The sequence below is a fragment of the Eulemur rufifrons genome, chromosome 14 (genome assembly GCF_041146395.1).
Source record: "Eulemur rufifrons isolate Redbay chromosome 14, OSU_ERuf_1, whole genome shotgun sequence".
Lineage (NCBI taxonomy): Eukaryota > Metazoa > Chordata > Mammalia > Primates > Lemuridae > Eulemur > Eulemur rufifrons.
Window position 1 is genome coordinate 9,609,519 of NC_090996.1, and position 22,360 is coordinate 9,631,878.

At 53.9% G+C, this 22,360-nt stretch overlaps 1 protein-coding gene across 1 annotated transcript in view; it reads right to left on the minus strand.

Moving 5' to 3' along the window:
- Nucleotides 1-22,360, minus strand: part of COL26A1 (collagen type XXVI alpha 1 chain) — a 145,121-nt gene that overhangs the window by 98,595 nt on the left and 24,166 nt on the right. The window contains exon 2 of the mRNA XM_069486406.1: nucleotides 5,519-5,641. Coding sequence (XP_069342507.1) covers nucleotides 5,519-5,641 — 123 coding nt within the window. The remainder of the gene's footprint in view (nucleotides 1-5,518; nucleotides 5,642-22,360) is intronic.

A 22,360-nucleotide genomic window follows, 5' to 3' on the forward strand; every position in this document is an offset into this window, starting at 1 on the left:
CCCCTCGGTAAATGCCCCACTCACAGAACACCCCTCCTCTGTTAAGCCCCAAGCCCCTGCCCTGTCTCTGTCCCCACCCTCAGGGCACCTCACTCCCAGGCAGCGGCGATGGCAGCTGGGACCATGCGCTGGTGAGTCAGGGTCTGGTCTGACCTCTCATGCCACATGCTCCCCAGGCCCTCCCTGCGTGGGGCCTGTATACAGGAGGAGCCAAAAAATGGATTCTTTGGAGGAGGAGGAGAGCTGGGCCTTGGAACCTCAGGGGCATCCCACTGGAGCCCATTTGACACACCAGAATAAGAACAGCCGACCCCATCCGCAGCACGGTGCCAACCCTGTGGCCTGGGGCGAGTCACTTTGCCTCTCTGCGCCTCACTCCTCTCATCACAAGTTTGTGCATGAGTTTACAAGACACGAGCTTCACATCACAATGATCTGTGGTCACAGTTCATCGTCAACGTATTCGGATATCTCTGATCTCATCTCATCCTCCCAACATTTAACCATAAATTCGGGAACCTTGCTTGAAACCCTGCAACCCAGGCCGTGGGGACAGAGAAGCAAATGACACAATCCCCGCCCTCCTATGGCTCCCAGGCTGGTGGGGAGGGCAGACGACCAACAAGCTGGCCAGGGAATAGATCGGGGGACTGAATCAGGTGAGACCCAGCCAGTCCCACCTCTGGGGAGAAAGTGGCCCAGGCTACAGAACAGCAAACGTGAAGGCCTCGGGGAGAAACAGAACTGACCACACTGCAGGCCAGAGACGCCCGTGTGGCCAGAGCCCAGGGAGCGAGGCAGCAGGTGGAAGGAAGGAGACAGAGCCAGGAAAAGGAACAGAGTCCCTGTCACTTGAGGCCTCGGTGGGTCCCAGAGAGGCATGTGGACTTTAAGTGAGATGGAAGCTACTAGAAGGTTTGGAGCATGAAAGAGATATGATCTGATTTAGGATTTTAAAAGATCTCTCTGGCTTCTGTGGAGACAAGGAACCAGAGGGGAGAAGGAGGGAATGGGGAGGCCAGTGAGGCTGCTACGAATAAGATACAGGCAGAGCCAGCAAATCTGCACTTGAGACAAGAATGCACGTGGACCCCCAGGCCAGCCAGAGAGCAGGTGACAACACTGTAAACTGCCACCTTCCTCCCTGCCCAGCCAGCGGCCCCAAGCCACCGATGGAAGGGGCTGCACCCCAATGCTAGCTCAGCTGTGAATTACTGGTGAGAAAGAAAAGTGTATGAACCCCTCCTTCCCTAATAAGTAGTAATAACAGTAGCAATGATAATAAGGTCAGCAATATGGAATTCCTCTAAGAGTGTAGAAGTTAAGTTTTCATTAACAAGGCTCCTGCTAGCTATGTTTTGCAGGCACAGGGCAGGTTCATGATAAACGCGTGTCTGTTCTGACTGAGTGTTCTGTTCTCAGCTCCTAACCCCAAAGAGCAAGTAAGAAGAACTCCTCTCCCCGCAAAGGCCAGGAGATGCCCACACTGAAGACCCCAGTGGTGCTGACACATAGTTCAGATAATTACTTAAGTCCTAAAGCAGAAGGCAGCTATGAAAATGAGTGGTTGTTTGAAAATTCTGCACCAGGTCAGCGATGATTCAGTAGTTAGCATGTCCAGCGTTTCTAAAAGCCTGTGTTGTTATATTTCAAAACTAAAAAAATTTCAACTTGTAATTCTGACATCAAGAGCATCACTCACCATTTCTTTCCTTCCAAGGTTTTTCAGAAAAGGCAATCATGACCGTTCATTTACTAAACCCAAATACCGTACAATGGTGTGTGTGCATGCATGTTTGAGTGTGTATGTGTGTGTGCACTTTCTTGTTGCCATCCTGGTAGCTGACTGTGGGGTACATTCAACACATTAATAATAGGATTGCGGCTAAAGTCCAATTCCGCTAAAATCCATAGAGGAAAAAAAATAGTTAGAAATACACAACTCTTCGTGTTTAGGCTTCACCTCCAAAGACAATATAAATTTGCTGAAGTCAAAGTCTAGGTCTTGAAAAGAGCTGGTTCCAAGTTGGCTCAGCCATGAACTGCGAAGTGGAAGTGTAGGCTGGCTTCTCAGTGGCCTGGTCCCGGGGCCAGCCAGCTGGCTTCCCTGCTTAAAGAGTGGGACAGCCACTTTTCCAATAGAGCTCTGAGCCAAAGTTCACACTGTCAGGGTCATGGACAGAGCAGACTCTGAAGACTTTTCTTCTCAGAAGCTGCTCCCAGATCAAAGGGCTAAGACCTGGCAACCTGAAGCTCCCTGCTGATGGGAAAGACAGGAGGGGCTTGGAATTCAGCCCCTGGGGACATGGGAATGAAAGGGGAAAGGGGGTCCCCGTGCCTTCTGCTGAAAAGGAATGGGCAGTTGGCATCCATTTCTTCATTAGGGATCCACTGGCCATCTCTCTAGCACGGCACTTAAAAGCAGCCCTTTCTGCTAAAATTTAAAATGGACAACACATCCATTTACCTAGCCATTCCCCTTGCAGAATGAGCTATATAAAAACGCTTGAATACCATAGGGACCCTAAGTTAAGAACCTCTACTGTGAAAGAATGATGAAAATAGAAAATCACCATTTGGCAAATGCCATAGTAATAATTGTTGCAAGCAAGATGAGAATATGATTAAAACAAGATGTTTGTGTAGACTCAAAATACAAGATACATACACATGACAAAGGGAAAAATAATGACACAACAGCTGAGAAACCTGGCAGACACCACCTTAACCAAGTGATCAACATTAGCGGCACCAGTCATGAGAGGTAGCAATTCGATGTACCTCTTAATGTTAATATGATGCTCTGAGAAGAGCTCAGGGTCATTTTTGCAGTATCTTTGCTAAAAATGCATCATCTCAATAGAATCACAAGGAAACATCAGACAATTCCAAAATGAGGAACATCTGCAACATCACCGGCCAGTTCTTTCCAAAATGTTAAGGTCATGGAGCAAGTGTTCCAGATTGGAGGTGACATGACAACTTAAATGCAAAAGGGGGCCATGGACCAGAAAAAAGGATATTAATGGGACAGTTGGCAAAATGTGAGTAAAGTCTATCTATAGGATTGTACCATTGTCAATTTCCTGACTTGGATAATTGTACTGTGGTTCTACAAAATGTTAACCTTAGGGGAAGCTGGGTGGGAGTTACAGATTAGAAACTGTGTTTACTATTTCTGCCACTTTTTTTGTAAATCTAAAATTATTCCAAAATAAAAAATAAAAAAAAGAATCCCACTCATACAAATGTTAAAATACATACATAATGATGCTTATTGAAGCATAGCCTGTAATAGCAAAATCTAGGAAACCACTCTAATATCCATCAACCAAGGACATGGGAGATAAATGATGACCCGTTCCCACGGTGGAGTACTATACAGCTGTTAAAAATGAAGTGGCTCCATGGGAACTGCTTGCAAAATATTTTTCTGGCAAGTTGCAGAACAAAATGATATCATCCCATCTCTGTTTAAGAAAAAATATAGATGTGTATAAGTGGAGAAAAAACTCTGGAATAAGGTTAATTTCAGGAATATGGAATGGGGGAAAAGTCTGGAATGGAAATAGTAACAGGGTTGTGCAAGTGGTATTGGGAGAGGAGAGAATACTCATTTTGTACCTTATTGGGGTCTGTAATGTATGGATTTTTTTTTACAGTGAGTAGATGTCACTTTCTTCATAATAACAATATTTTGGGGCCGGGCGCGGTGGCTCACGCCTATAATCCTAGCACTCTGGGAGGCCGAGGTGGGCGGATCGTTTGAGCTCAGGAGTTCGAGACCAGCCTGAGCAAGAGCGAGACCCCACTTCTACTAAAAATAGAAAGAAATTATATGGACAGCTAAAAATATATATAGAAAAAATTAGCCGGGCATGGTGGCACCTGCCTGTAGTCCTAGCTACTCGGGAGGCTGAGACAGGAGGATCGCTTGAGCTCAGGAGTTTGAGGTTGCTGTGAGCTAGGCTGATGCCACGGCACTCACTCTAGCCTGGGCAACAGAGTGAGACTCTGTCTCAAAAAAAAAAAAAAAAAAAAAAAAACAACAATATTTTGGAATAACAATAAAAGGTAGAATGTAAATCTAGAAGACAAAAAAAGCTCCCCCTCCCCTCGACTGGCTCAGTGGCTTGTGGCCCAGGGCAGGGCCACAGGGCCACATTTGTTGGTCCTGCACGTTCTTGCTGCAGGCAGGGTCTAGGCGTGCACCGGCACCGAGCCCTGCAGGGGGTGGTGCTGGGTGGTGGCCCTGGTTCATGGACTCCACCGCGGGTAATAAAAACACACCCAAGTTATGACAAGCCTGTGCTGGTTACTTTTACGTGTCAACTTGGTTAGGCCACAGGACTCAGGTATTTGGTCAAACATGAATGCATGTTGCTGTGAAGGTATTTTTTTAAAATTAACATTTAAATCAGTAGACGTCAAGTAAAGCAGATTACCCTCCATGATGTGGGTGGGCCTCACCCAATCAGCTGAAGGCCTTAAGAAAAAGACCGGCTCGCTGAGGAAGAGGGTGTTCAGCCAGCAGCCAGCCTTCCACCTCCCGCTGCAGCGTCGCCTCTCCCGGGTCCCTAGCCCGCCAGTCCACCCTGCAGGCTTTGGCGCTGTGGGCCCCCCACACCTACAGGAGCCAGTTCCTCGCAATCTCTCGCCCTCTCTCCCCATCCACCTGTGCGTCCTGTAGGTTCTGTTTCTCTGGAGAACCAGACTGATACGGACTCCCTGCAAAAATGTCCTGTTGGTGGGGACACGAAGTGCTCTCAGTGAAAAGAACAGGAAATTGAGGGGCTTGAGCAGAGCGGCCCCGGGCAGAGAAGGGGAAGGGTCCTTGAGGCAGAAGTCCAGGGCTGGACAGGTTGTGGGGAGAGGGGTTGGGGGAAGCTGGTCCCTGGAGCTGGAGCAGGGCCTGGAGGGGGAGAGGATGGGGGGAGAAGGTGAGATGGAGCCTTGGAGGCCCCAAATGCCGGGCCTGGCAGCGAGATGGCTCCCTGCTGATGCTGAGGAGTCGCTGAGGACTTGTGGTCTCCATCAGGTTGGTGAGGGGGCGGGGCTGGTGAGACGGGTGGGGCTGACGAGGGGCGGGGCTACTGGGAGGAAGGGGGGCTGGTGGGTGAGGGTGGGGCTAGTTTGGAGGGGCGGGGCTGGTGGGGGTGAGGGGGCAGGGCAGAAGGCGGGCTGGATTTCCAAGAGCATCATAGCGCCACCTTCCAATCTGGAGCCCCAGGACTGGCTGGTTCCCTCTTCAGCCCCACCTGGCCCTTCCCTGCCCCACTCGTCTGTGGTGGTCTCCTGCCGGTCAAACACCCACTGGGTTGTGAGGTTGTCACGGTGGGGAGCACGTCCCTTACATCTTTCTGCCCACACACATATCCCCCAGCCCCTGTACACAGAAGGTGCTCCATAAATGCATGCTCAGGTCTTGAGCACAACCCAGCCTCCCCGAGACCGACACTGGCGCTGGACCCAAGAGAACAGAAAGGAAGGGCAGAGCGGGGCAGCCGCTGGCCTTTACCTCACGAGGTTGGCGCAAGGCCCCGGCCATCGGCAGCTCTGGTACACGCGCTGGACCACCGTCTCTGAGCCATTCTGCACCTGGCAGGACACCGTCCGTGTCACCGTGTGATGGCACCAGTGCCTGTGGGAAGAGTAACAGTCACGTCAGCCCTGCCTTGTCCTAGCACCAACTGGGGGTCAGAGGGTTGTGCTGGAGGAGGAGGGCCTCCCACAGACCTGGGGGCCTTGTTCTCACAGTGAGGGGCCCACTGAGACCGTCGGTCCCGCTATGAGGAGAAGGGAGAGGCCCCACACCCCTTGGCCACCAAGCCCTGGCATCGAACACTCCCTGTGGAATGGGTGAAAAAGACTCAGCCCCGCCCTGGAAACCCCACTCTGGTGGGGAAGACACCGCCCACAGGAAGATGGGGCGACAGGTCCAACCACGTGGTTAGCACAGGCAGCTACAGGAACAGAGCACCCAGTCCAGCGGGTCCTGAGAAAGGCCACCAGCTGACTACTGCAAGTCGATAAGTTAGACAACCAGATGTGGGGAGCCAGGAGAGGGGTCGGCCCAGCAGAGGAGGGAGCGGTGTGACAGGGACCCAGAGGGGAGAGAGACCGTGGGAACCTGCCTGTAAGCAAAAGTGGCCAGAAGGCTGGGGAAGGGGAGGAGCCAGGAGAAAGGAAGAGGCAAGTTACCTGCCAGGCTACCTGTGAAGTCAGTGGGGAGCCACGGAAGGTTCTGAAGGGAAACATCCGGCTGCAGAGTGCAGGAGGTGAGGAGGCCTGAGCCTGGGTGGCAGGATTGGGTAGAGGTGGCCGACAAGCACATGCTCCACCTTCCTCCTCCCATCCCCATAGCCTGGAAATTTAAAATCTAAAAATAAGCCCCTAGCAGCATTGGAAAGCGAGAAGCAATGGGCCAGAAATTTGGAGGAGTTCCCAAGAGACAGAAAGTAGATGGGCCTAAATTGAAGGAGGACCCCATAGCCGAATACCCCCAGGAAAGAGGACAGGGGGAGCCACTGGGGAGCAGCAGATGTGGTTAACGGGGAAGGGAGGGACCCAGAGGCGACAAATGGCTCGGCTAGGGGACCACAGTAGAAGGAGCCAGACAGGTAGGACCCAGGTCCCTACCCCTGCTGGTATCAAGATCAGTCATTACATTCACCTGCCCTGAGGCAGGCGTGGTCAAACGGGGGCCTCCAAAGCTGGTGACCACCAGGAGAAACAGGGACACTCTCAAGGTCAGACAACTGAATTCTGGCACCCTCCTTCCCCGTTCTCCACCCATACCACCAGCCCACCAGGAGACAAATTCTCGGTAAGCAGAGTCAAGTTAATGGAAAACCCCAAATACCAAGACTTTCACATTATTCCAACACTAGGAAAGGAAGTTACCAACTCAACAGGCAGTAAACCACACCTCAAGAAAAAATAATTAATAAAGCAAACAGATGGAGGCAATTTTTAAAAGCATAATTAATATTCTCAACGAGATGGGAATATATCAATCATTTAAAAAATCACGATTTGAAAATATTCAGTATCTTAGAAATGAAATGTGTGACTGTGAAAAGCAGAATGGAAACAGTTAAAGAGCGAACTGATGAGCTGGAAATCTGGGCCGTGACCTTTCCCAGGAGGCACTGCAAAGAAACAGAGAGACAGAAAATGTGAGCAAGCAGGTGAGGTGCCTAGAGGACGGATCAAGTGCCAACATCTAACTAGCAGTAGCTCTGGAAGAGGTGATCAGAGAGAACAAAGAGAAGCATATGCTTTAAGAAATAATAAAGAAAATTGCTAAGAGCCGAAGAAAGACGTGAATTCTTAATTTGAAAGCACCCACTGAGTGCTATCGTGGTGAACTTTCAGAACAATCAGGATGAAAAGAAAATACTAAACATTGTGGAAAGAAAAGAAAAATAGATTGCCTACAAAAGATGTCCCCTCTCTGAGCCTGTCATATATATATTTAAAAAAAAATCTATCTCCCAAGGTTATGCTGGGCACTGAATGAGCACATACCCCTCAGTGGTGTGTAAATCGTGCAGTGCTACCTAACTGAAGGTGTCATTCTTGTTTATCTGGTAACTTAAACCCCACGATGTAAACAACAGCTTAAGGACTGTCCTTCCTATTTTGCAGGTGGGAAAAGAACATCTGAGAGGTTACACCTCGTTGCCCATTGCTACAGCTCAACCAGAGGCTGAGCTGGGAAGGGAACCCAGCCGTCCTGCCCAGGAAACCAACAGGGTCCCACCCAGCCAATACGAACTGTGAACTCCACCTCTGCCAGGTACCAGGGGAAACTGGTCCTGAAATCGTGGAAGACTTCAGCAGCCCGGGCCCTTCCTTCGACCAGGGAGAATCAGCCCTATCTCAGGCACTCGGTGTGTTTCCAGAAAGGGAGAGAAGTGTGATTCTCTTTGAGATGAGCTACTGTTGGGTCCGAGGACAAATGCTCCGACCACCCCCAGATCTGCCCCGGGGGGTTCTGGAACAGACAGTCCAGCTGTCCTGGAATCACACTGGGTCAGGGATTTCTACAGGGAAATGAGCTGTGAATTGGAAAACATTTTTAAATGCCTCGAATCACCATCTCCAGAACATTTGGTCTTTTAATGGGCTGTAAATGGCTTCCCAAAATCCAAACCCAGCCAAAAACAATGCAGGCAGGCAGAAAGGCCCTGGACCTTTCCAGATGAAATTCCAAAGCATGTTCACCCTCAGGTGCCGGTGGTTCCAGGGACCCACCTGGCCTTCCTCCTAGGATCCCCGTGTCCTGAGCTTTTTGTCTGTCTGTCTTGTTTGGTGGGTGACCCTCCATGGAGGGTTCTGGATGGTCCGCTCACACCCAGCCAAGGTGATGGGGTGGGACTGCTCCCTCCAGGTCTCTTGCCTTGGGAGAAGAGGCCCACTTCACTGAGGGGGAAGAGCGACCCAGTTGGCCCTCGCTGTGGGCTCGAGGCTGTTCCCACTGCAGTTTCGCCACTCTGAGCGTCTGGGCTCTGTGGCTGGGCGGAGCAGTGAAATCCTCAGTTTAGGGTTCTCAGGGAAAACACGTGCTAAGTGATTTCAGGAGATCATGCTATGATTGAACGGAGGGACCGTCCAGACACACCCCCGGGCTCATGCCCACCTCTGACTGACCAACCCCGCTCCGAGGCTGCCTGCCACCTGGGACCACCTCCTCCCCATAGCCCTGGACCACCTCCTCCCCATAGCCCTGGACCACCTCCTCCCCATAGCCCTGGACCACCTCCTCCCCATAGCCCTGGACCACCTCCTCCCCATAGCCCTGGACCACCTGCTCCCCATAGCCCTGGACCACCTCCTCCCGGGCTCCGGCTCAGCCTCCCAAGCCCCAGTGCTCCCATCTGAGCTTTGCTTTGGGACCTGATCACATTTGTCTCCTCCCTTCCCGGGACCCTGAGCCTGAGTCTGCCAGGGGGCTTTGGTGGAGCCCTCCCCCTCCTCTGGACCCACCCAGGCTGCCCCATTTCGTCATCGAGCTCTGCCTCGCCCCATGTGGTCACCTCAGTGCTTTCTCTTGAACCCCGCCATATGAGCCCACGTGCCGGGATGGTGGTCACCCATCACCATACCCCACGGGACACTGCAAGACACGCCGATTCCATCTGTCCAGTACTGAGCCCTTCGCTATCTACTCCCAACCTGCTCCTCCAGCTTGGTGACCAGCCCCTCTAAGTTCCCTGTCCCCTTACCAAGAAGCCCTAGGAGCAAATGGCCCCAGACTCTGCCTTCTCCCTCCCTCCCTTCCCACAGCCAATCAGGCACCACGCCTGGCGAGCCCACCTCCGGACACCCCTCCCTCGTGGTCCTGACTCGGGCATGTCCACGTCCATCTTCCGCCCGGACAGCCTCAGCCCCTCCTGGTCCCCCAGCCTGCAGTCTCCTCTGCTTCCACCAGAGGGCGCCCTCTCGAACGCAGCTCTGGCCTTGACACACCACCCCCCACCCCCAACCCCCTTCTCCCCCACCCGCCTAGGCTTTTCGGAGCCCACCATCTCCCACAGGGAAACAACAAGCTCCCACGCATTGCTGGACATCAGCCCCCAGCCGCTCCATCCCACCACTCACACTGTCTTGGCCACCGGCCGGCCATGCCACCCTCCTTCGTGTGACCCACTCTGACCCATCCTACCAGACTCCGCTCAGCTTCCTTCCCCTCCTGAAAGGGCCTCACGTGCCGCGGGCCCCCTGCGTGCCTCTGTCTTAACTGCGCCACCCACCGGGGGAAGACTCCCGGCTCCTGGGCGCAGCAGGCGCAGGGCAGGCCCCGGAAGGCCAGTTGCTCTGACCCCAGGCTCCGCGTCCCAGAAAGAGCCCTCCCATCCACAGTCCCGCACTCAGCCACAACTGTTCAGGGTCGTGCTCTGTGCCAGGCTCCGAGCCCCCGCACGGTCAAGGCTGGGGGTGTCCAGTTTCAGGCCCAGCCCCTCCCCCACCTGCCCGCATCTTTCTAATCACCTGGCCACCCCTGCCCAGTGCCCAGAGAGGCGGGTTCCAAGGGGCCTTGCCTGCCAGCTGGGTTCAAGAAGCTCTGTTAGAACTGAGGTTTGCAGCCTAAAGGCAATGGCCAAACAGATGGGGCAACTTGGGTGGCTCTCAGGCCCTGCCCAGGACTGCACTCCTGGTCCCCAGCGAGTGAGAGAGGCAAAGAAGCCACCTCCCAGTCCCCATCAGGGAGAAAGGGAACCACCTGGCACCAAATAGAGTCAGCCTGCCACATGCCCAGCCAGCTCCCGACCATAAAGAGACCCTCCTGCAGGCAGAGTGGGGCCCGGCACTCTGGCCTGTTTTATGGGTGGCAGAGCAGTTTCACATATACCCATAGGCTGAGTCGTGTCCCCTCCAAATTCATATGTCGAAGTTCTAACCCCCAGTACGGTATTTGCAGATTAGGTCTTTAAAGAGGTAATTAAGTTCAAAGGAGGTCATTGGGGTGACCCCTGATCCAATGTGATTGACGTCTTCATTTAAAAAACGAAATTTGGACACACACACATACAGTGGGAAGACAACGTGAGGAACAGGGAAAATATGCCCACCTACAAGCCAAGGAGAAAGTCCTCAAAAGAAACCAAGCCTGTCAACATCTTGATCTCTGACTTCCAAAATTCAGAACTCTGAGAAAATACAGTTCTGCTGTTTAAGCCGCCCAGTCTGTGGTACGGCAGCCCATAGCAGACTCATGCATCGGCTCATCTCCATCTAATCTGTGCAACAATTCTGACACACAGGAGTTTTTCAGGTAAGAAAACCAAGACTCAAGAGAAGAAGACTCAAAGTCACACAATGAGTGAGTGATAAGTTTAAGTGTTGAAATTGCAAACCCCACGCTGCATGCACTCTGCTAATGAGGATGGGTGGACAGTCAGACAGCAAACAAAATAGCCCCTGGCAGGCCCTTATTAGCCACAGCCCCCAAGGGACATAAACAATGGCAAGGAGGAGGAACAATCCCTACCCTGTGTGTGAAACCAGTGAGACAATTGAGGGCAGTTTAGGCCATGGCAGGACCCATGGGGAGGGCTCTTGTACAAATAAGGAAACTGAGGCATAGGGAGGGGTAAATGACATGTCCAAAGCCACCCAGCAAGTCAACAGGCAACCCTTGGCCACTTTGTTACACAACCAGATGGACCTGAAGCCCACCCCAGACAACCGCGGTGGTCTCTCCTAGGGGCCATGCGCCCGAGAGAGGCAGGCCCTGCGTCGGGAGACGGTAGCTGCCGGCAGAGCCCGCGGAAGACCAGGAGCCGGCAGGGGCCGGGGCCGCAGGAGAGAGTCAGCATCCAAGCGAGATCTGCACGGCCCACAGCAAGGAGCCAAATCTAACAAGAGGAAACATGACCGGGCGGGTGTGAAGTCCTGCGCTGCAGCCCCCAAACCCAGCGGGCGAGCCCCAGCTGGGGTGTCGAGGTTCCCGCCAACAATAAGTTCAGCGTGAGTCAACGTGTGTGTTGGGGCCTTCCAAAAAGCAAAGGCCATCTCAGGCTGTCTTACTAACCAAACAGCATCAAGCACAAGCCTTGCTCCCCTCCCCGCCTGCCAGCCCCCGTGTGGTGGACTCTGGGATGGGCCACCCAGATCCCCTCCAACCAAGGGCTTTTTGCCCCCACTGCGGGAGGTGCTGTCAGCAGACAGAGTCTGCCCAGAGTCACTGAAGGTCGGGTTCTTCCCCGGGCACCCCCTGTCCTGGGGCTGGTTGATGCAGAGCTGAAAGGCCCTGCCACGTCCCAGCTGCAGGGCTCCTGGCGGGGTCCATGGCAGCTGTCACAGCCTGCATCACGCCTTGTCTCTTCCACGGGTGTCAATCCTAAAAGTCATCCCTGATAAACACCCTCAGTGTTAGACTCTGTCTCGGGATCTGCTTCCTGGGGACTCACCTGGTGTCGGCCATGAGCCCCCATAGGAAAGGTGCCCTGGGAGGATACATCTGTGGCTGCTGTCACATAAGCAGGAGATGACCGAGCTGGGAGGGAGGGCAGGCTGACCTCAGAGCAGTGAGCCCCCGGGGAAAGAAGACAGGTCACAGCCTGAGATTCGGCTGTGGAGGTGGAGGGAGGCCCCAGGGCCCCTCAGATTCAGAACCACCCTCTCCCGCACGGCAGGTGAGGACCGCGGGAACGGATCCTGCAGATACATCGGGCAGAAATCAGCCGAGGCCACGGTGGACAGAGCAGCTGGACATCCCGCAGGGGAGCTGAACCGGACCTGCTCGCGTGGCCCCAGAGGACCAGTTGGGTCGGCTACTGGGAGACAGGCCTCCGCTCAGGCTAAGGGAGTGCCTGCTCCCAGGAAGAGCTTGTCCCGGGTGCAATGGGCTGGTGCCCCGTCCTGGAAGGGTGAGCAGAGGCGGGACCCCCACAGTGGGGGAAAGAGAAGAAACACAATTGCCCCTGGAGGAGCTTGGGGCACCAGCCCCTCCCATTGGAAGAGGCGGTAGAAACATGGAAGGAAGGAGAAGGGAACCCGGTCAGAGCCGGGTCCCAGGGGCACCCACAGGGGGCAGGGTAGAGGCTGGAGGCTGAGCCCTGTCAGGACAAACGGACATAGTCCATGAGGGTGCTCATGGCCACAATCCCCCCTGACCACCCTCCTGAGGGGACTTCTCCATCGTCTGCGTGCCATCCGGCCAATTGGGTCCAAATCATGTCACCTCTCCAGCAAAGCGAGTGTCTCTGCGGCTGCCGTTCCTGTCTGTCACACACCGATCTACACACCCGCAGGGAGTTGCGGTTTTGTTCGCGCAGGGACAGCTGAGTGTGTGCAATACCAAAGCCCGATCAGGTTTTAGGGCACAGAAATCAGTAGGAGCGTTTGGATAGCAGATAGATTTGCCTGCGTTTCCTCTCAGTAGTTTTGACTGGAACTGTCCCTTCCGAGGCTCACAGGAGAGGAATTTAAGTCAAGTTCAGGTCGCTGGTTTTTAAAGGGAAGGGAGGATGATCTGAAATCCCAGCGGCAACTGACCAAATCTTTTTGCAGAATCACGAAGGTGACGACATGGATTCCAGGGCTCAGCACGAGGTGTGCGGACTCCCGCCGGGGAAGACTGAGACGGCTCCCGCGTGACCCGCTCCAGGCATCGCAGCTGTGCCCCAGGCAGCCTCTCTCTCAGCCTCCTCCCACTTCATCATGTGCATTCATTCTCCAGCACCTTCCAGGGTGGGGAACTGCAGAGGCCCGTCCCACCGGGAACGTCAGCTCATTCCCAGCACACTGGCCGGGAAGAGCTGGTGGGGCCACTGACGGATTGAATTTCCCGTTTGGAGGGGCGGCTCAGGGAGTATGTGATCTGGCTGAGCAGACCGTGTGGTTTTGAGCACTTCGACAGTGATCCCCAGCTACGCGCATTAACAGGAGTGCTAGCGCCGACACGCCGGGAGATGGTGCCAAATGCGTTCCACGGGATCAGCATCAGGGAGGATCACATTCAGGGAAGCCACCTGCTGAGAAACGCCCTGACCGGCATTTTCACCGAGTGTCTACCATGCGCCAGTGAGGTCCCGTGCATTTGTTCTGGGAATGGTGCAGAGACTCACCGATGGCCTTCAGTGTCCATCGAGGGCCACAATGCATTTGGCCAGCAAATGGCCCCTGCAGACTCTGGAGCTTTCTGTGCATCCCAGATCAGACAGGCCCAAGCAGCTGTGGTCTTCCTCAAAAGGACCATCTCTCAAAGTCACCAACGAGCTCAGACTCTCTGGGAATGGGCCCAGAAACATGTGTCTATATCAGGCTTCCCAGGGGATGCTGATGCCCTCTGGAGTAAGGTAAGTGACTCGATACACTTTATGGGAATTGGAAAAGAAAACACTAATAAGAGAAACCAACGTTTATTGAGCACTTACTATGTGCCAGGTGCTGCACCAAGCCCTGGACATGTCTCCTTCCTGTAGTAAGAACTATTGGTGTCCCTGCTTTACAGGTGACAAAAGCAGAGAGGGTAAATAACTTCCTCCCCAAAAGAAATGTGTGCTTAGTGACATAGTTGCTTAACATTCAGGTGTCAGCTCCTGTTTTCTCGGAGGCCACACTTGGAGAAGCGCTGATGAGAATCACCACATTTTCTCCCAGTTCTGGTTCTGGAAAGAGAGAGAATCCGACTGGCCCTGCTCTTCTGTCCATGCCAGGCCCCACCAGGCCTAGTGATTGGTTGCTTTGGGTCAAATGCTCACCCCTGTTCCAGGCAGCTGTGGAGGCAAGTCACCTGGTAAAAAACAGGCAGCCTAGGTCCCCCTCCAACAGGTGCTCTGGGGGACTGTGTCCTTCAGAACAAACTATGAAAGAGGCAAGTCCATGACTGACTTCTCGTATATGACACTTGAGTCCCAACACTCATCTCTTCCTCTTTCCTTGCTAACCAACCCTTAGTTTTCTTCAGACTCTAGATATCAAAATGCTCAAGAAAGGTGGGCAAAATCATAATCTCATTGGTCGAGGCGTGGGTATGATCACTCAGTTCTGGTCAATGACAAGTAAGAAGTCAGCCAAGGGGCTTCTGGAAAAAGTTATCCTCTTTGGGGAAGGGGGATGCAAGAAGAGAAGCTGTGTTCTTATTTATGGACACAGTCACGTGAGGATGTGATGGCTGGAGCTATGGCAACTATCTAGGAGTCGTGAGGAAAGACAGCCTGGGGAAGGCAGAGCAAGAGGCAGGGTCCTTGAGTGTGTGATGCTGCCGAATTAGCCAACTCTGGAGCCACCCACTTCTTGATATGCAGAATATCAAATGACCTGATTGTTTAAGCCCAACTGGTGAGTAGGGTTTTTACAACTCATATCTGAAAGCATCCTCACCAAAACAACCTGCCGTCAAATGTACTATCAAGGCATGAGAATGTGAGACAAAGCAGTACGATGGCAGCTAAACTCACCAGGGCTGCCAGAAGTCCCAAGAGAAATCACATCTATACGAATGCAATTTGCAAACTTCTAGGCAGATAGTGGGCATTGCTACTAAACCGTAAATAATTGTACTTTACAATGGAAATGTCATCACAATCCTGAACTAGCTCCATCTCTTCTAGAACAAAAGGAGACCGGGCTCTTTCCCCATAAGGTATCTGCATTTTATTCTCCACTAGATAACCTTCTAGACTGTGTCTGGGTCAGCGAGGGTCAGTCTGATCCAGCTTGACCGGCCTCTTGGTTTTGGGTTTTTAGACCCCTTGAGACTCAAACATCTCACTTCCAGAAACTTCAGCATGGCACAGGCCCTGTGACTCCCACTGCTGACTGCCAGTGGAGATGCAGCTCTGGGCCAAGGGGACATCATACATCAACTCCGCAAATGTTCATGAAGCCCTTGTCACATGCAAGGCCCCAGGCTAGCTGTGTGGCCACTGCGATGCTCTCACACACCCCGAGATGGCGGGCAGTGCCCAGGCTGTAGGTGCGTGAGCAGAGCCAGGCACCAGTTCCATTCTGCGTGGCTGAATGGGCCTCTTGGTGCCTAAGCCTCAGTCGCCTCATCTATAAAATGGGAACAAGAATATACCACCTGAGATCAATAAAAATAAATGAATCGGTAAGCAGTTTGTACCTCGTAGATGATGGGTGGTAGTTAGTGTCATGGTTATTATTGCAGACTGCTGGGCAAGGAGGTGCCAACTCACCAGAAAGTTCCCCTAAGAGCCTGGTTCCTCAGAACTGGGAGTGCCAGTCTCAGCTGCAACAGGTTTCTAAGCTCCCACTGAGGCCATTGTGTCAAAACTATCTCCCGCTCTGTGAAGCAATATTTTGTGTAGCTATATTGTTTCCTGACAGCATCTAGCCACGGACTTGAAAGGAGAATTACAAAGGCTTTGCACTGCAGGGGGCCTTGGAAAGATCATCCTGCCCGACCCCCTTTTTAAAGGTGAGAAAACCAGGGCCTGGGAAGGGAAGGGCCCAAGGTGGCAAGGCCAGCTGGTGACAGAGCCAGAACAAAAGCCAGGGCTCCTGTTTTTAATTTCCTCCCATCCTCCTGCAATCAGTGGGGAGACGTTCCAGTGTTCACTTGGACAAAAAAAAAGCTCTGATAAGAATCTGAGGAATGTGACTGCTGAAAGGGACCGACTGTGGAATTTGGCATTTGATACCCACGCCCCTGCGAGGGTCACACACAGTCACAACGCAGCACAACACCTTCTGGCCCCCAGTCCATAACCAAAAGCACAGGGCTCCAGGTCTAACCGTCTGCGGCTGGTGGCATCCCTGCCACACACAGTCGTCTCGGAGTCGCTAAGGAATTCCTCAGTTCCCCTGCAAGGGCCGGGCCCCGGGAAATCTGAAGCAACTCGGAATCAGGGCTGGGGGGATGAACATTCCGAAGTAAATCCTGCTGTTTATGAAGTCAGCCTTTTGTTTGGGATCACCACTTCTCTCCAAAGCCCGCTTTCTTCCTGCCTTTTACAGGTAGTAGTTGTTGGCGGCTCATCAAACCCCCAGCAAGTAGGGGGGAGACGTGGTTTAAACACCACTGGGCCCTGCAGCTGTCCGTGGGACACAGGCAGTGGCCTCCCGGGTTGGGGGCCCAGTTGCAGAATCTCTGTGTGACCTTATGCTTATGCTAGGTCCATCCCTCCGCAGGATACCTCCTCCTCCTCCTCCTATCCTCCTGTCTTCCTCCTCCTCCTCCTCCTCCTCCTCCTCCTGTCTTCCTCCTCCTCCTCCTCCTCCTCCTCCTCCTCCTGTCTTCCTCCTCCTCCTCCTCCTCCTCCTCCTGTCTTCCTCCTCCTCCTCCTCCTCCTCCTCCTCCTCCTGTCTTCCTCCTCCTCCTCCTCCTCCTCCTCCTCCTTGCAGCATTAGAGCTGGCAGATGCTTTAGAGATCATCACACTGACACAGTCATTGTCATCATTGCTGAACACTGCTGCCTGTCACCCAGACGTCAGACAGCCGGGAAACCAGCCCGGCCGAGTGAATGGCCTCTTCCCGTTCTTCAGTTCTCCCTCCAGGGACGGGAGTCCACAGCCCACGGGGCTCGAGAGCTCAGAGGAAGCCTCGGTCCCACATCCTCTCCAGGCAGCTAGTTCTGCAGACACCTGGCACAACAGGGCCATCCCAGTCTGCAAAATTGTCCCCAGGCAAGGGACTCAGTGACAACTTCCAGCCAAACAAAGCCACCCCTGCGGAGCACGTGGGCAGATGTGCTGCTGTCCACCTGCCCTGTCTAACTGTGGCCTCCAGCGGGCAGACATCTGAGCACCTGTGTCCCCAGCCCCTGGGCCAGGTTCAGCACAGGGCACACACCAGTGAGTAGCTGCTGAGAGAACAAATGTATGAAGAAAGGAGTGACTGAGATCTGGAAGGGACAAAGCCCACTGCCAGCCACCTCCTGCCAAGGGTCTCCATGACTGAGCCCACCTACGCCCTCCCTGTGTTCCCTCTGCGACAGTGAGCCCCAGGCCAAGCCGGCCCCGCCCCGTCCTGGCCTTTAGCCCGCTGTAGTCCAGACTGCCCACCCCACCCCGTCTCCCTGGGGGCCACCTACTCGTCATCCACATCCAGCTCAAGTGGCCCCTTCTCTCTCACGTCTCTGCTGTGCCCTTTGGACAGGTTTAATCCCCTCTTTTGGGTCCTCCCAACTCTGCCCATGGCACTCACAGCCACTGTCACGCCACAGGGCATGACTGTCTCGCTCTCTCCCCAAGGTCCCTGAGAGCAGAAAACTGCTCAGCTTGTATCTCCGAGGCAGCGTGGCATAGAGCGGGTGACAAGTCCACGAGTGGGAAGGGAGGGAAGGAGGGAGGAGGGGCGGGCGGTGGACGAGTTAGCTATATGTAAACCATGTATTCAAAGAAACAACCTTACGATTCTTAAGTTCAATTTCTGACATATTTTGCCATCAGATTACCGCCCTTGGGAATGCATCTTTGCAACGAGAACGGAAGCCCGTTAGGGAGGGCACTTGTGCACGTATTTGCTGCACCCACATTCAGAGACTGCTTATGATGTGCGAGGGAGGAGAAGTGCGAAGCGCGGCACACGGGCGTGTCTGAGAAGAACTGTGGCTCTGACCAGCAGGCGCTCGTGGGGAGGCCAGCCCTTGTCCTGGCCGTCCCAGGACCGTGCTGTCACCCAGTGGGCACCCGAAGCGGCCAGATGGGAGTGAACGGCATCAAACAGACCAGGAGCCACCATCTCCCCTCCTCACTCCACTTTCCTCACCTGTAAAGCAGGTGTGGCCTGAGACATCTTTGGCCAGTTGTTTAATCTCTCCGTGCCTTGCCCCATGTAAAGTGGGACCACAGCGGCACCTCCAAGGGTTGTCGTGAGGACTCCACGATTGAACCCAGTAAGGCGCTAGAACCACGGTGGACACTCGGTCAATTCTCAGGCAATGGCGGCTAGGTTTATGGGAGTTCACATATCCCCCGCCCAGGGTTACGGCTAGGAATTGGGTGGAATGACACAGCTCAACGTATGTCTCACAGGAGTCCCCTCGGAAAATATCAAATGGAAAATTCCAGAAATAAACACTTCATAAGTTTTAAGTTTCTGGCCATTCTGAGTAGCAGGATGAAATCTCGTGCTGTCCCACTCTGTCCCACCTGGGACGAGACTCTCCCCTTGTCCAGAGTTTTCACGTGGCCCATAAGTCACTCAGCAGCCATCTCAGCGATCAGATCGAGTGTGCCGGCATCACAGTGCTTGTGTTCAGGTGACCCCTCTTGTACTCAGCACTAGCCCCAGAGCACAGGAGTTGTGGCAATTCAGATGCCAAAGAGAAGCCATAAAGTCCTTCCTTTAAGTGAAAAGGTGAAAGTCCTCGACTTAATAAGAAAAGAAAAAAATTGTATGCTAAGCTCAACGGTAAGAATGCATCTTCTGTGAAATTGTTGTATTGTTATAAATTTTCTATTGCATTATTAGTTATTGTCTGTAATCTCCTCCTGTGCCTAATTCATAAATTGAACTTTATCATAGGTATGCTACATATAGGGAAAAAACACAGTATGTTTATAGCTATCCATGGTTTGAGGCATCCACTGGGGGTCTTGGAATGTATCCCCCCCATGGATAAGGGGGACCACTGTATTCTGTTATCTCTACACACATAATGTCATGTCTAATCCTGAAGGATGATTCTGACCCACCGTGAGTATTTTAGAGCCCTGCCCACCGCCGGGAGCTCACTCACCCCTGGGTCAGCATCTCACGCCCGCCCTCCCCAGGGCTTCATCGGCCCCTCCTCTGGCATCCACTGCAGCCAGGCATCTGGGAGACTAACCAGACTGTCACCCAACAATGCTCTTGTTATGATGGGCCTCGGGTCAGCAAAGGCCACACCCCTCCCCTGTGAGACCTTCTGAGCACTCTACACCCTGCTTTGGGAATGAAGACAATTGGGAGGGGGACTGAATCGCTTCCCAAGGCCCAGACAAGGAGGCAGGATCGAGAGGGCGAGTGACACGCACGCCCTTAGCGCGGCGTCTGGCTCAAGTGAGCACACGGTGAAAGGCTGAAAGGCGGCTGCCGCCATGTTGATTGTCACTGTTGTTGCCAGACAGGTGGGAGGACTCTGACACTCCGGAGCCTTCTCAGGCCCCCTGTGACCTGCTGACTTGGGGCCACAGACAGTCAGGATCCCATCTGTAAGCTGACGTGTGGAGGTGGCCACCCCGGCACCAATGAGAGGCACCAGCACGGACCTGGTTGCTGAGGGAGCTCGGGAGTGTATTTCTGCCTCTACGGGGAAGAATCACAGCCGTGAGTCAGGAAACTGGGGTCTCATCCCAGCTCTGCCTGCGATGCCCCAGGTGACTGTGGTGAGTGACCCCCCAATCTCTGGGCCTCAATCTCCTCATTTGAAAAGGAAAGGTTCAAGCTGACATTCTCCAGCTCATGTTCACCAATAGAGTGTAAAATGCATAAGGTGGAAAATAACTCAAATGTCCACAAAAGGAGAAAGAAAAAGTATGGAATTCCTACAATGGAATACTACACGGCAATAGAAAGTACAAAGCATGTGACAAATAAGTGAATCTCACAGAGGCAATGTTAGCACAAGAAGCCGGATCCCACGCAGCACACACTGGGTAATTCTGTGTATATGATGTTCAGGAACAGGCAAAGCTGTTCTACGGCAATGAAACCAGAACAGTGGAAATGCATCAAGCTGTATACTTAAGATTGTTACACTTTACTGTATTTAAGTTATATTTAAAAAAAAAAAAACAGTTTTTTAAAAAGTGCAATTCTGAGCCATTGTTCAAGGAACATTTGGGTTTTTTTGTTTTTATTTTTGGTTGTTTTGGTTTTTTTTTTGAGACAGAGTCTCACTCTGTTGCCCGGGCTAGAGTGCTGTGGCGTCAGCCTAGCTCACAGCAACCTCAAACTCTTGGGCTCAAGCGATCCTCCTGCCTCAGCCTCCCGAGTAGCTGGGACTACAGGCATGCACCACCATGCCTGGCTAATTTATATATATATATATTTCTTTTAGTTGTCCAGCTAATTTCTTTCTATTTTTTAGTAGAGACGGGGTCTCGCTCTTGCTCAGGCTGGTCTCAAACTTCTGGCCTTGAGCGATCCTCCCGCCTCAGCCTCCCAGAGTGCTAGGATTACAGGCGTGAGACACCGTGCCCGGCCAAGGAACGCTTGTTAAGCCCTTTCTAAGTACCAGACTCTGAGACGGTCACCGGTGTGAGAGACCTGGAAAGGAGACCCGCAATCTGATGGGAAGACACAAAGAACCACAGACACATGACACAGACAACAAGAACAGACAGGGACCTGTGCTGCAGGGGAGCCCTGAGGAGGAGGTGCCTGGCTCACCCGTTGCCCAGGGACTCTAGCCCCCACCCAAGCCTCACCTGTGGCCACGCCCCCCCACCCCCCACCCCCCACCCCCCACCGCAGTCCATCGGCTCCCGTCTGTCTTCGCTCCTCGCCCCCTGCCTCCGTGTCTGGCAGCCCCATCCACCCAGCAGCACCCTGGGCCCTCGCTGCTGAAGGAGCACCCCCCGACCACACAGTGCAGAGCCTCTGGCTCTTCCTCGCTTTCGTGTCTGTTCTCCACTGGGTCCTGCATGCTCAGGTTCTCACATCACACGGGCCACCACACCTGGGACGATATCGTCCTCTGGTGGGCCATGGTCCTCTAAAGGGGAGTCCACACTCCCAGGCTCGCCCCAGCCCGCTGGCCCCCGACCCCTCCCCTCCACCAGCTACATGTCCCCTGTCCAGCCCAGGGCCTCTTCTCTGTCCTCTCCTCGGCCTCTTGGTGACATAACCCTTCTCCTCCATCCCTTTGTCCCCTACCATATATGTCTCCCTTCCTGATTCTCTTAGCTCCACCAGCTCCAGGGTTTCTTCCTCCTTCTAGATGGTGGGGTCCCCAGGTCCCACAAGCTCTTCTCCCTCTGTGCCCGATTGAGGGAGCTCCAGTCCCTCTGGTCCATCCACTCCAGACCTCCACCAAGAAGCTCCCTGGACGCCTTCCCCAGGCGGTGCCCCGCCACACCTCCCAGCTGCTCCAGTGCAGACTCCACGCCAGTGGGGCTTCCCCTCCTGGGTCCCTTCTCTCGGCAAAGAGCGCCATTCTCCAGCGCCTCCTCTCGGCCCCTTGGCTAGCGGCCATGCCCTCCGCACCCCTCCTTGGCATCCTCCTGGCCACTGCCTCCCGCTCTGGCATCTGCTGCCGTCGGTCCAGGCCCCACAGGTTTCTCCAGGGCACCCGAAATCCTGCCTTCCCAGCCCCTCCCCGTGCTGGCGAGGGAGGGGCATTTGCAAAGGCCCCACAGCTCTGGCATTGGCAGAGGAGCAGCTCTGTGGGGCTGGAGTGGCCAGTGCAGGGGGTGGGGAGCGAGGCTGGAAAGTGGCCCAGGAAGAGCCGGACCACAGAAGGCCTCGGATGCCACGCTACGTGGGATTCGAACCTTGGCCTGAGGCTTGGGGTGCCACTGGGAATTTTTAACCGAGGGCCAGCTGGGAACAAAGCCTACATCCAGAAGGTGTTCTCCAGTGGCCCCCAGTGCACAGCGACCCGAGGCTGAGATGGCCGACAGCCCCGAGGCTGCAGCCCCCAGAGAAACCCAAGCTGCCCTCAGGTGGCCACAGCAATGACGTGGCCCCTTTGTTCTCAGCAGATTGAAGGCGGATGTCCCTCAGGTGCAAGGTGGGAGGAGCCCCCCTTCCCCTCGCCTTTATGGCTCCTCTGGCTGCTGCACCCAGGCCCTTCAGGCACCAAGGGGCGACCACAAGAAAGGCAAGACAGGCACGAAAGCCCCGCAGAGGAACCGCCCCTCTCCCCCAGAAACCGGCAAGACAGGACCGTTTCAAGTTCTTGATTTGATCCTGCAGCCCCGCTGATCAAAGGGCTTTCCTCCCGGAACCCCTAC